Source organism: Giraffa tippelskirchi, chromosome 2 (assembly GCF_054371585.1).
Source record: "Giraffa tippelskirchi isolate mGirTip1 chromosome 2, T2T-mGirTip1v1.2.pri, whole genome shotgun sequence".
Classification (NCBI taxonomy): Eukaryota; Metazoa; Chordata; class Mammalia; order Artiodactyla; family Giraffidae; genus Giraffa; species Giraffa tippelskirchi.
In genome coordinates, this window is record NC_137276.1 from 233,679,684 (window position 1) to 233,692,906 (window position 13,223).

At 39.0% G+C, this 13,223-nt stretch overlaps 1 protein-coding gene across 21 annotated transcripts in view; it reads right to left on the reverse strand.

Moving 5' to 3' along the window:
- Nucleotides 1-13,223, reverse strand: part of ANKRD28 (ankyrin repeat domain 28) — a 199,941-nt gene that overhangs the window by 11,751 nt on the left and 174,967 nt on the right. For all 21 annotated transcript variants that reach the window (XM_081573252.1, XM_081573248.1, XM_081573247.1 and 18 more), the window contains 9 exons: nt 13,059-13,170; nt 12,092-12,118; nt 11,594-11,668; nt 8,707-8,908; nt 7,527-7,614; nt 7,170-7,287; nt 6,431-6,650; nt 294-381; nt 121-204 (listed from right to left, as the gene is read on the reverse strand). In XM_081573252.1, the coding sequence (XP_081429378.1) occupies nt 121-204; nt 294-381; nt 6,431-6,650; nt 7,170-7,287; nt 7,527-7,614; nt 8,707-8,908; nt 11,594-11,668; nt 12,092-12,118; nt 13,059-13,170 (1,014 nt within the window). The remainder of the gene's footprint in view (nt 1-120; nt 205-293; nt 382-6,430; nt 6,651-7,169; nt 7,288-7,526; nt 7,615-8,706; nt 8,909-11,593; nt 11,669-12,091; nt 12,119-13,058; nt 13,171-13,223) is intronic.

Below are 13,223 nucleotides of genomic sequence, written 5' to 3' on the forward strand. Positions count from 1 at the left end.
TCACTTTCACTTTCATACTTGTAAATATAAAACCAACCTTTAGGTAATAATGGGGTTTCTTTAAATTCTCCCATATTAACCTAATAACGAATGAAATTTTCTACATGGTTGAATTCCTACCTTCCTTTTGAATCTGTGGCATTCACAATGCTGGAGCCTAACGTATCAATTAACATCTCAGCAGCACCTTCGTTGTCATTTATTCTGTGAAGGTAACAAGGTGATCACTCTCAAAGCGATGCTTTATTTCTTAAATACTCAAATCAAATCTAATTCATTCTGCCTGTACTTACACAGCACAATGCAACGCACTGAAAGCATTTCCTTCTGTTTTCTGGAAAACGTCTTGTTCTAAAAGGAGTTCTACACACGTCTCATGACCTAGATAAGTAAATGGGAATCAGACATTAAAATCCAAAGAAGATACCAAGGTGTCCACACATATCCACATATCCCAACAGATTAAAAAAAAGACTTTACACAGATTACAAGTAGTCAGTTCACTGAACCCATTAAACAACAGTTTTAGGCACTTTAAAAGCCAAAGTACAACTTCAGCAGTTTATTATTGACATGACAACTATTTACTTTGTGGGGGACAAAAATTAGTCTCACTTTTTCCATGGTGACCAATCAGAGTTATTTGGGCATTATTTCTTGAAATGACCTATTTACATATAATAGTGTAATTTTCAAAATAATATATATTTACGTAACGTTATTTTAATAGCTAAGTCGTGTCTGACTCTTTGTGAGCCCATGGACTGTAGCCCACCAGGCTTCTCTGTCATGGGATTTTCCAGCAACAATAATACTGGCGTGGGTTGCCCTTTCCTTCTCCAGGGGATCTTACCGATCCAGGGATTGAGCCTGTGCTCCTGCATTGGCCGGCAGGTTCTTTACTAGTAAGCAATCAGGGAATTCCTATTTATGGACCTGATACTTACTAGTAATCAGTAATTGCCCTTTAACCCAGCAATATCATTTCCAGAAAATTGTTCTTGGAAATACAAAAGAAATAAATACTTTTCTCTTTAAGATCTGAAATATTTCATTTACAACATTGATGATAATATCACAAAGAAAAACTAGCAGTCACCTTGAAATCTATAATTAGATTATAGATTATCATAAATTATTTATGATACGTTCTGATACTGTGACATTCTCTCAAACATTCAGCAATAGGATGTCTACACATACTACATAATTAACTTCAAAATTGAAATATTTTCTGGTTATAGGAATGAGCTAATGGTATTATTTTACAGAAGTGTTTAGAGGAAGAAAAGTACATGTCCCTGTCCCCACTCCCAGGACTACTCTCTAGACCTACTGCCTTACAGTTCCAGAACATTTTTAGGCATATACAACTGCATGTACATAAACACATACTTTTTCATTTTGATGCAACTGGGACATTCTGCTACTTAGATTTTTACTTAAAAAACTATATGTCTTTTCATAGTATCAGGTCCACAATTTTTCTTTTTTTAAACAATTTTATTTATTTTTGGCTATGCTGGGTCTTCACTACTGTGCAGGCTTTTCTCTAGTTGCAGAGACCAGGGGCTACTACTCCCCAGTTGTGGTGTTAAGGCTTCTCATTGTAGTGGCTTCTCTTGCTGCAGAGCATGGGCTTTAGGCAGCTTACTCCAGGCTCCAGAGCACAGGCTCAGTAGTATTCTGGATCAGGGACTGAACCCGTGCCTCCTGCACTGACAGGCGAATTCTTTACCACCGAGACACCAAGGAAGCCCAGGCCCACAGTTTTTATTTAATAGCAACTTTAAAAACAGGGGAAAACTCAAACCTCAGATTTTCTTAAACCCAATTTTCAAAGCCAGGGTTTTAGTAAAAGTACCCCCATTGCTTTATTAATGATGGAAAATTAAATGTTGCTTCTACCTTGTTAGTCATTTGGGATCCAGATTAGGAATAAAGTAGATTCTTTATTTCCATGGCTTAATATCTGCTTAACAAGGTGATGCTATATCTCTTTTCTAATTACCCTAGCATTCTCAAACAACAGTTCAACTTAATCATTATACTATAATTGTTTCTACCAGGAAAAGAAAGTATGTTTTAGGAAACCTGTGGTTATGTTCCATCACCTGTGAGTTCTTTCATCTAGTGGTTCTCAACTGGAGCAATTTTAGCCCTCAGAGAACATTTGGCCACACCTAGAGACATTTCTGCTTATGACATTGGAGATGGGGTAGGGAAGTGCTGTGGCATCTAGTGGTTAAAAGGCAGGGCTGCTGTTAAACCTCTTGCAAGCACAGGACAGTCACAACAAAGGATTAAACATTAGATGGCTCCAAATGTCAACAGTGCTGAGAAATTCTGCTTTAACTCTCCTTCTCCGAATGTTAACTCATGGCCAAGAAGTAGCGAAGGATGATGGTCCAGTATTGATTCAAGGGTTTCCTATTTTCCTGGGATAGCAGTTCTCAAGGTGTGGTCTGGGAGCTCCAGGGTGGTACTGCAAACTATTCTTTTCTTAAAATAAGCCATCAAAGAAATTTGCTACTCTATTTTTTTTTTTGAAAAATAGTTATTTTTCATAAAAATGCTATTTATATTAACATGTAATGGATTTATTATTTTAAAATAAATATCCTTATATTTCTCAGTCCTAATTTACCAAGCAGCAAATATTAATAGCTATAAGCCACAGGCCCTGAAGCAGGAAGCTGTGAGAGTCCCCGCCTGAGCAGACTGTGAACAGCTGAAAGGGAGTCCTGCGGCCAGCAGTCATCGCTGGGTCATCTTAAGCTGAAAAACTTCACTTTGTGTCCTGGTTTATAAAAGAAGGAGAAAAGACTGGTCCTCTCATGTTTTAGAGGGATATTTTGAAGATGCTTACAAGCATCAAAAAAACGGATACATTTTTAAAAGGAACACACAAGATCATGTAAATATTCTTAGTTCTGTGACTGAATGACTCCACAAACCAAAAATCGGAATGTGAAAGCTGAGTATATGTATCACCAGTTCTCTTCTGAAGTGTTGCATCATTCCATTTTAAGAGACTGTTTTCTGTTCTGTTGGAGTGCTTCCAATTTTCTTTTCAGCTGTACAATTACTAGTCGAAGTACAACTATTTACATATTCTATTCTCAGAATGCCAAAATTATAAAATAGCCTTTTGGCTGTAAATATGGCATTAATTTTACACTGCCTGTACATTCTCTGTACATAGAGGCAACACACATCTACTTCCTTCTAGCTCAATTCAGAATCATCACCGATTCTACTAGAGCCTGGAAATTAGACACATCTGTTATGATCTTTAAATGGCAACCCAGCATGTAGTTTGGGCAAAATTTTGTCTTGCACACAATGTGCTCAGAGAGACTAAATTCAGCAGTGATGGAGTAGGGAACTCACTTAAAAAAAACCATGTTCTCCAGAAGGACCTGGTAGGAATGTTATAATAATAAATACCAACTCTCCAAAGGACAGTTATAGCAGTATTTTTACAACTAAATGCTCTACCTGAGGAAAAATACCTTACTGTATGATGTTTCCAAGAGCTAATTCTCACTGATTAAAAAAAAAAAAAAGAGCAATAAAAGTCTGCTTCAGAATAGTTTTATCTCACTGATTTCTTAAATAAATTTCACATCTCTAGATGTCTTACTCCTATTTGATTTTCCCTATACTTGTAAGATATCAAATTACACTGTAATGCAAAGGAAGAGTTGAAATCCAAAGGTTTTTATAGTTTCAAACCTGCTCTGGCTAAAGATCTGGAATAGTAAAAAAAAAAATGAAACTGACTAAGCTTTTGAATTAGCGATATATTTAACTATTCAAGTTTTCTATGGTACCATCAATATAGTGATGGTGTGATCACTCACCTAGAGCTAGACATCCTGGAATGCGAAGTTGTGGGCCTTAGGAAGCATCACTACAAACAACGCTAGTGGAGGTGATGGAATTCCAGCTGATCTATTTCAAATCCCAAAAGATGATGCTGTGAAAGTGCTACATTCAATATGCTAGCAAATTTGGAAAACTCAGCAGTGGCCATAGGACTGGAAAAGGTCAGTTTTCATTCCAATCTCAAAGAAAGGCAAGGCCAAAGAATGCTCAAACTGCCGCACAATTGCACTCATCTCACACGCTAGCAAAATAATGCTCAAAATTCTCAAGCTAGGCTTCAACAGTACTTGAGCCAAGAAATTCCAGATGTTCAAGATGAATTTAGAAAAGGCAGAGGAACCACAGATCATATTGCCAACATCTGCTGTATCACAGAAAAAGCAAGAGAATTCCAGAAAAACATCTACTTCTGCTTCACTGACCACACTTAAAGGCTTTGACTGTGTGTATTACAACAAACTGTGGAAAATTCTTCAAGAGACAAGAATACCAGACCACCTTACTTTCCTCCTGAGAAACCTGTATGCAGGTCAAGAAGCAACAGTTAGAATCAGACATGGAACAAAGGCCTGGTTCAAAATTGGGAAGAGAGTCCGTCAAGGCTGTATACTGTCACCCTGCTTATTTAACTTCTGTGCAGAGTACATCACGTGAATTGCCGGGATGAAGCTTATGCTGGAATCAAGATTGCCAGGAGAAATATCAATAACCTCAGATATGCAGATGACACCACCCTTATGGCAGAAAGTGAAGGACCTAAAGAGCCTCTTGATGAAGGTGAAAGAGGAGAGTGAAAAAGCTGGCTTAAAATTCAGCGTTCAAAAAAGGAATATCATAGCATCTGGTCCCATCACTTCATGGCAAACAGATGGGGAAACATTGGAAACAGTGACAGACTTCATTTTGGGGGGCTCCAAAATCACTGCAGATGGTGACTGCAGCCATGAAATTAAAAGATGCTTGCTCTTTGGAAGAAAAGCTATGACAAATCTAGACAGTGTATTAAAAAGCAAAGACATTACTTTGCCGACAAAGGTCTGTCTAGTCAGAGCTACGGTTTTTCTAGTAGTCATGTATGGATGTGAGAGCTGGACCATAAAGAAGGCTGAACGTCAAAGAACTGATGCTTTTGAACTGTGGTGTTGGAGAAGACTCTTGAGAATCCCTTGCACTGCAAAGAGATCAAACCAGTTAATCCTTAAGGAAATCAATCCTGAATATTCACTGGAAGGACTGATGCTGAAGTTGAAGCTCAAATACTTTGGCCATCTGATGTGAAGAGCTGACTCATTGGAAAAGACCCTGATGCTGGGAAGGATTGAAGGCGGGAGGAGAAGGGGATGACAGAGGATGAGATGGTTGGATGGCATCACTGACTCGATGGACATGAGCGTGAGCAAGCTCTGGGAGATGGCGATGGACAGGGAGGCCTGGCGTGCTGCGGTTCATGGGGTCGCAGAGAGTCAGACACGACTGAGCCACTAAACAACAACAGTCACTCTTCAGAGCTGCAAAATGACCAAATGTGGTCAGTCCTGAAGAAGAGAGCAATGCTTTCTCAGAACAAAAGACTAGAGCTCTCAATTCTGATACAAGGATTAATGTGAAAATTAAAATAGTGTATCTAGAAAACACTCATGAAAATGTTTGATTAAATTATTAATATAACTTTGCAAGATTCATATTTCTCCTCTTTTACTGCAACTCAACAATTATTTCTCAAAATGGTTCCCAGTATAAGAATCACATGAAACAGTGTATTACAAAAAGACAGACACCTCCTCTGCGGCAACGCAGTTAGCTGAAGTTTAGAACAGCCACTATACTTATTTTTTTTAAGCAAGTGAATATTATATAAAGAGGTAATTTCTATTTTCTGTACATTTTGAGGGAAAGTTATTAGAATTGTCAGCTAGTTTTATAGATATTTTCTTACAACTAACAATAACCTGAATGCTACATTGAAATTCAAAATAAAAAATCCCTCATAACCTTGATAATACCCTAAGCACACACTTTGACAGAACTGATGTTTTACACTATACATAATATAGTCAACTGTAATCTAAGATGAGCAAATCTCTTAACGTGCTGTTACTTACATTATTCTAGTGACATTTCAAAAGCCAAATCCTGTTTTTAACATCTCTCCTTTAAAAATAGCTTTATACTTCTCTGACTGACCTTTGGTGAGATTACCTGTAAAAGGACTAATGGTGACAACTACTATCCCGGAAGCTAAAAGTCAGTCTGTTATAACCACGCAGCCAAGTTCACTTAACTGTGAAAGTGTCCAAAAGTTTCCAGTTTCTGCTTCTATGATCTATTCTACTAGGACTTCATTCCCTTAAAATGTTGAACATACATGTTACTGTTGATATAAGGATCTTAACCTGCAGAGTGCTCAGACAACATATGCAGATTTCAGTCTAGAGTATGATACGTTCCCGTGGAAGTCAGAATGTGTTACAGTTAGCTGTCTTTCTGTGGTATACAACGTCGCGGGCAGGGGATGTGGGTCTGTGTCTGTGTACTTAACCGTTGTAGCAGGCCCAGTGAAGTGCTGTGTATCCGTGATTGTCCACCATGGCTGGATTTGCATCCATAGATGCTGCTGACTGCAGAAGGGCTCCAAGAACACCGATGTGTCCACAGGCAGCTGACAAGTGTATTGGTGTCCGGCCCCTGCTATCTCGAAATAAGCAGTTAGCACCATGCTGAAGTAATGCATCCACACACTCTTCGTGGCCCGTGACTGCCTGAAAAGGAAATGTTTGCATGTCTCTGAACACACTATGTTGGGCACTACATGCCAGTGAGAGCTGATTAGGGATCTTACAGCCCACATTCCCCACGTCCTCCCACCAATCAAGGCACTGACCATATTTTGAGTATTGTTATTGAAAGTGGCTTGAGAATTTAGTTAAAGCGGTGATTTTTTCAAAATAAGAGTAACATGAAAACTAGGAAAAAAGGCCTTTTAATTGAATGAAAATATTTCAAAGGTGAAAAAGTTAAGACAAAAATGTGTAAGAAAGAAAAGAAAAAAATGTATAAGACTATTCAAGATTTTATTAAAATTTTGTTTCAGTATTCTTTCTCTGGATTAAGTTGTGCTTTGTGGTTGCTTAAAATCAGAGTTCAAAAACTGAGACAGTGAAAGAAACAGTAAAGATTATTTGGTAAAAACTTAATGACGAAACAGATAAACACAGCCTCGTTCAGTTTTAGGTGAAACGAGGCCATAAAAGCTGTCAGAAAAGGTCGCTTCTGCTTACCCCTCGGTGCAGGGCCGTCCTCCCCCACCTGTCTTTGGCATTGACGTTCGCGCCTTTGTTGAGCAGCGAGTACACACAGTCTGTGTGCCCATTGAGCACAGACAGCATCAGAGGAGTCCTGGGCAACAACAGGAGCAGCTCCGTCACCACCGAGACCTCACCCGTGAAGGCACACTGGGCTGGCCTGCTTTCTAAACAAGTCTTTCTGTGACTCAGCTTTAAAGTATACTTAAAAAGCTGTATTGGACGTTACTCAGTTACATACTATGCTAGACTTACCAAAATAGGGGCAAAAGTATGAAGACTGAAGATCTGTCTTAGATCCTAAATCTAATTAAAAAAATGATGAGAACTTACTGTCCATTTCCATCTTGAATATCTACTGCATTCTGTGGTTCGGCATTTCCTATTAGTAGCCGTAAGCATTCTGAATGACCATTTGTTGCTGTAAAGGATATTTAAAAATTTCAGCAATTATATATACATATATAATGATAAAGTAGAAAATGTCCATCTTAAACCACATTTTCTTGATATGCTTTTAGAATATTCATTGAATTTAACAAGCAAGAAAGAAAACGCTCATGTGATTTTGCTCTCTGGTGGAGGCAATGTACTTCGGCAGGGCAGCCTGCCTCCAGCCACAGGGTGACACCTTGATTAATTAGACAGGTCAGTCACATTCTCCTTTGCCAATGGCTGGTTTCAAGCTCTGCCCACTGAGACGTTCAGAAGTCTGAAGGGCATATGGGAAATATTTTTATCCCTGATAGTTGCCCTTCTTTCCTGATTTTAGATGTGATCCTTGTGGATGCTTCAAGGAAATTCTGTTTAGTCCCATCTTTTTTTTCTTGTTTTTACACTGATTCACTGGCACTCAGTACACAGCAGCTAGATACTGAGGAGTGTTTGTATAGCGTACTGGGAATGAGAGAAATACTTGACTAGGACTTCTTCATATATATCAGTCTTGAATTTGTTATTTACAATGAACACTGCCTTGTAGTAATTCCTGTAGAGAGTGGTGACTCTTCATCTGCAGTGATACACAGAGACTACCAAGTCATCACAGTGGCAGGGTTATCTGGCTTTCCATTGTCACAAATCCACAACATCACAAAACACTCCATCAAGTAGTTCTCACATGGCAGACACTTTGTAACTCCTGTCTGATTAAATGTTTAATGCAGTACCCTGGTACAGTAAGTAGAATACTTATCAGCTGTTAAATGAAAGCACATACCAATCCATCATAATTTCCATCAAAGTGAAGTAAAAATATATTGTGCTTTTTGGTGTTCCTGATAAAGTACTTCAAAAGTTAGACTATTATATAAATCCAGTTTCTAAAGTAGATAATATTTTTTAAACAGTGATTATAATCTTGCTGTTGTCTTTTCCCTGAGAGTAGAATCATTAGAATTTTTACAATCAAAATCTTTACGACAATTACCAGGAATATATTATACAAGAAAGAGAAAAGGAAGAGAGTATTAGATGGCAAGTGGTAAATCAAATCATTCAGTCTTTGATATACCTGCGGCATGTATAGGCGTTCTCTTCAAAATATAATCTTTGACTAAGATTGAGGCTCCCTGATTAATGAGAACATCCACACATTCTACGTGGCCCTTAAATGCTGCAAGGTCCAAGGGTGTTCTTCCACTACTGTTCCTCACGTCAAGATCTAACAAAGACTGTACTAACACTTCCAGGGCTTGATGGTGACCATGGTAGGCCTAGGAACAAACAAAAATATAAATTAAAAATATATATATATAGTTAGACTGCCTTCTTAGAAACCCCAGAACATAAAGGAATAAGCAAACTTGTCTTCACGTCATTGTATTTAAGATGATCCAAAACTTCTGTATTGATAATTCAGAAAGTTAACCACAAATTTTTCTAATAATCAATTAGTAGGCAGCAGTGTTAGGGATGAGTATTCCCCAAATAACACAAGTTCAAATGACAGGCGATCTTTTCAAGAGTATACAATGTCTGGTTTATGGCAGACATTCTGTGATGTGTGACGCAGGTTCTGAGGAAGATTTCACTCTAAGTCGATGATTCCAAAGCCCCTGTTCGTCATCACAGTTTAGTGCCCCACTTTGCTCCGATAGAATGTTACTGCGCTTCAATCACAAGGGACAGTAGCAACTGAAGCAGCTCAGCTAGTACTTGTGCCCTCTGATCTCTCAAGTAAAATGACTACCCTATCCTACAATGTGCCATATCTCAAAAAAAACTGTGCCCTGCTGGAATAACTGCCATGTGCTAGGCACTGTCCTGTGTACAGCAGAGCAAGATTTTAAGATTTGTCTGCAACCCCCTCTTTACACAATCTGATAAAGGGGCTTTCCAGAGAATTCATTTCAAAACCAACACGTCAACTGAACATCTATCACGCTTATTGGACTGGACGCTGAGCAGGACATGAAGGCAACAAAGACAAAGTTGTGGTGGGGAAGGGATGTCTTCTCTGTTCACTCATGTAACCCCTTTTAGATGAGGAACAAGTAATTTTCTGATACTGTTCAGACCTACAGCTTAGTACATACAGGCAAAACTGTAAATGATCCCATGTGAACTTTTCATTTAGAATTGAAAAATATAAAATCCTACCATGCTTGTGCTAAATATCACTTGCTTCTAAAAAGAGGTATTTCGCTAGAAAGAGGGCCCCACGCTGTATCAAAGGGCTGTTGAGCCGCTTCTTGTGGGAACTGTCAGAAAGGAGCAGCAGGAGATAAAGCTGCTTTGGGCCTTACTGATCTCTTGATGTTTCTGACTCCTTCAAGGTTAAGTGACTGGAGAACTGAGCTCGACTGTCTCCAGATCACCTCTAGGCTTGTTCTTCAATACCAGGTCAATAAAATCATGCTACTGAGAGAAGGACAACTAGAAGCCAGGACGCTGTGCACAGGGGTCTTGTCCTCATGATGTCTCTGACTGGATTAGGACAAGGGACTTGCATGTCTACCATGTGCAAAGGCAGGACCAAAGCCCGTTTCCTCAGGCCTCAGGCCAGTGTGTTTTCACTGCAGCAAGTCATCCTGGATTGGGAGTTTGGAAGGAAAAAGGTCACTTAGGTAATTTCTGAAAACCACCTAGGGACAGATGCAAAATGCCAAAGTGGTGGTAGAACCACATTTCACTGAACCTGATTATAAAAATCACAAAATTGTTTCCATTTCAGCTTAAAAATACTATTTGGCACACCCCTGTTCATAACAGCACTATTCACACTAGCCGTGGAGTAAAATAACTAGTTAAAAGAACAAAACTTTTTGAGATAATGTATTCAAAAACTTGACAAAGTGCTTAGTCTGGCACCTAGTAAGTGTTTAAGAGATGAGGTGCTATTATTGTAAGAGTGATGATAACGATGCAGGAAGAACTGTCTAGTCATCTGCTCAGACAGCATTTCTTGCTACCCAGAGTAAAATGGCTATTTTCTCCATGCTGGCTTTGCACTTCCAGATGACGTATTCACTATGCAGGTCTGGAAGAGTAGACAGTACTTCCCAAGACTCAAAGGGCAAGGAAGCAAGGAGCTTCAGCACGCCTTCTTAGTTATTCAGACCACGGCAGGAAGTACTGCTGCGGAGAGAGGGGCAGGAAGATAAGGCGGAAAACTCGGTGCACGTGCATCAGTGTCAGAAAATGCGCCAGGAGAATGTTAAGACAAAAAGAACGGTGTTTGTGAGAAGACACACGTGGCTCACTGAACTTTCAGTGACACATGAAGTACAGGCCCGTAAAACACCGCACTGCACTTACAACCATACGCCTCACAGACACTGACAGTGCCCGGTTCTCCCGACTCTCAAAGTCCGCCACCTCCCACAACATGCCGCGTTTCAAAGATAATTCTTCTTTCAGCACAGAAGGAATGAGATTGAGCCCTGCTTGAAATCCGTAAGGTAATTCATTCCTATATATGACTTAACTGTCACACTCTCTTCTAACCTTCTCTTCTTAGTGATGGACATTAGTGAAGCTAGAAAATCATGAAATTAAATCCTATAGCACGAGCAACCAAAGGACCAGTGAACACACACTTACTACCCCCCAAATCACAGCCAAACGTCGTAGAAATGCCACAGAAATTATTGTTCTTGTATAATATGCTTAAGAATGCAGACGCCATTCCACTGGGGCAGGTCATTTTAAAGTTCACATCTCAGACATATTCTCTCCTTACAGCTGGTCTGGGGGAAATTAAACTCACCCCCTTCTTTTTTTTTTTTAATGACAAACAAACAAAAGCACATTCAAGAATTCTCTGTATTAAGCAAGTTCTTACAGCTTTAATTCTATGATCATCATTTATCAGGACCCAAAGTTCTCGGTCCTAGTTTGAGTCAACACAAACAGGTCTGAGATATTTTCAGTAAACCAGCCATCAGGGCAGTACTCACAGCCAAGTGTAAAGGGCTTATTGTTGCTCTATTGTCTGAATCACTCAGCATGTCTGTTCCTGATGTTTCCATTAACTGAGAAAGAAAACAATTTTAAATGTCAGAAGTGGCACTTTTAGACATACCACAGCAGTTATTCCTGGTCCCCTTCCCCCAAGTTCAAATCCATTTTTAGAGTATAAGTGGATACTTGAACACGAATTTAAAAATCCCAGAACATTATATTATGAAAACTAAACTCAGAAACCTTACAGAATGGATTATCCTGAAAATCTGGACCACACACTAAGAGTTTTGAGGGAATGGTTACAAACTCTGACTTTGAAAGAAATGCTATTTAACTTCCACCAAGTAAGAACCACCTCCCTCCCCCTCCCTCACAAACATGATTTCTGTCACTATCTTTGTTCCCAGGAATGTGTCAAACAGGCTGCAGTTCGAGTGAGAGCAAATACTTAAATACTCTGAATAGTAGCGGGAAAACTGATTAATACTTACAACATCTAAAGGAGTTTCACTTGCAATCTGAAATAAAATTTAAAATAAAAATATAGAATTGAAGAAGCAGTCATATATAGTAGAGATAAATGCAAACTACATGTCTCTATTTACCTATGGCTTTGTTAAATTCTCTTCTGAACTTGTGCTTTCTTTGCCTCCAAAAATTTATAGTCTTTTAAGTAAACAACTGTACAATAGACCAAAAATCTATATACATGGGTCTCAGATTTTAGCCTAGAAATACCACACTAACCTAAGGAAATAGTATTTTTGTAGCAGGGTTCTAAATGCTATATTAAGTATTACAACCACCTTTTCCTTTTTTACGCCCACCCTCCTTGAATGTTACTCCCCCTTTAAGGAAAGCAATGTTAATTTATTAGTGAACGTAAATGAAGAAACCTGTAACGTGAGGCATGTACCACACCCTTGAGAATCTTTAACTTGCCTTTTACTTTCCCTTTGGTTTGGCTGAGTTGGGTGAATGGTGTATACATTCAGGAATGAGACTACATTTGAAATAAAAAGTTCTGTTGCAGCAGATGAATCTCCCTTTTCAGGACAGACTGCTAGTAGACTGGGCCTTTCAGAATTCCTAAATATATAGGGGGAATCTTCTCACAGGGACATGTATTTCTCACATATGACAAAGTTACAGTTCTTTAATGCCTTTTGGAAAACGTTTCAAGAGGCAGGGGCAGTGAATGCTAGGTGGGCATGGGGGCTTCTAAGGGAAGGACATAAGGAGACCTCTCCAGAGATCTAGTTTCTTTCTGTCCCCTTTCTCTGTGAAACGGAAACGGGAATGAAAGAAAGCTTAATGAGGCAAGTGTGAATTTAAGATGGAAATGGATTCTAAGGATATTACAAGGCATTTATTTCTTGATTCATTTATTCTCATTGTCATTACATTATTAGAACATAAACTCACACTGGTCCTTCCACAAGAACTCAGGATTCTTACCAGCTGAAGACACAGACGGTGACCATATGCAGCTGAATAATGAACGGCATTGTATCCTTGCTTGTCCCGGATCCCTGGATTTGCATCATTTCTCAGTAAGTATTCCAGGCACCTATTACAGTAAGACATATTCAAAATTCTAAATCCTGCATTTTAACCAATGAT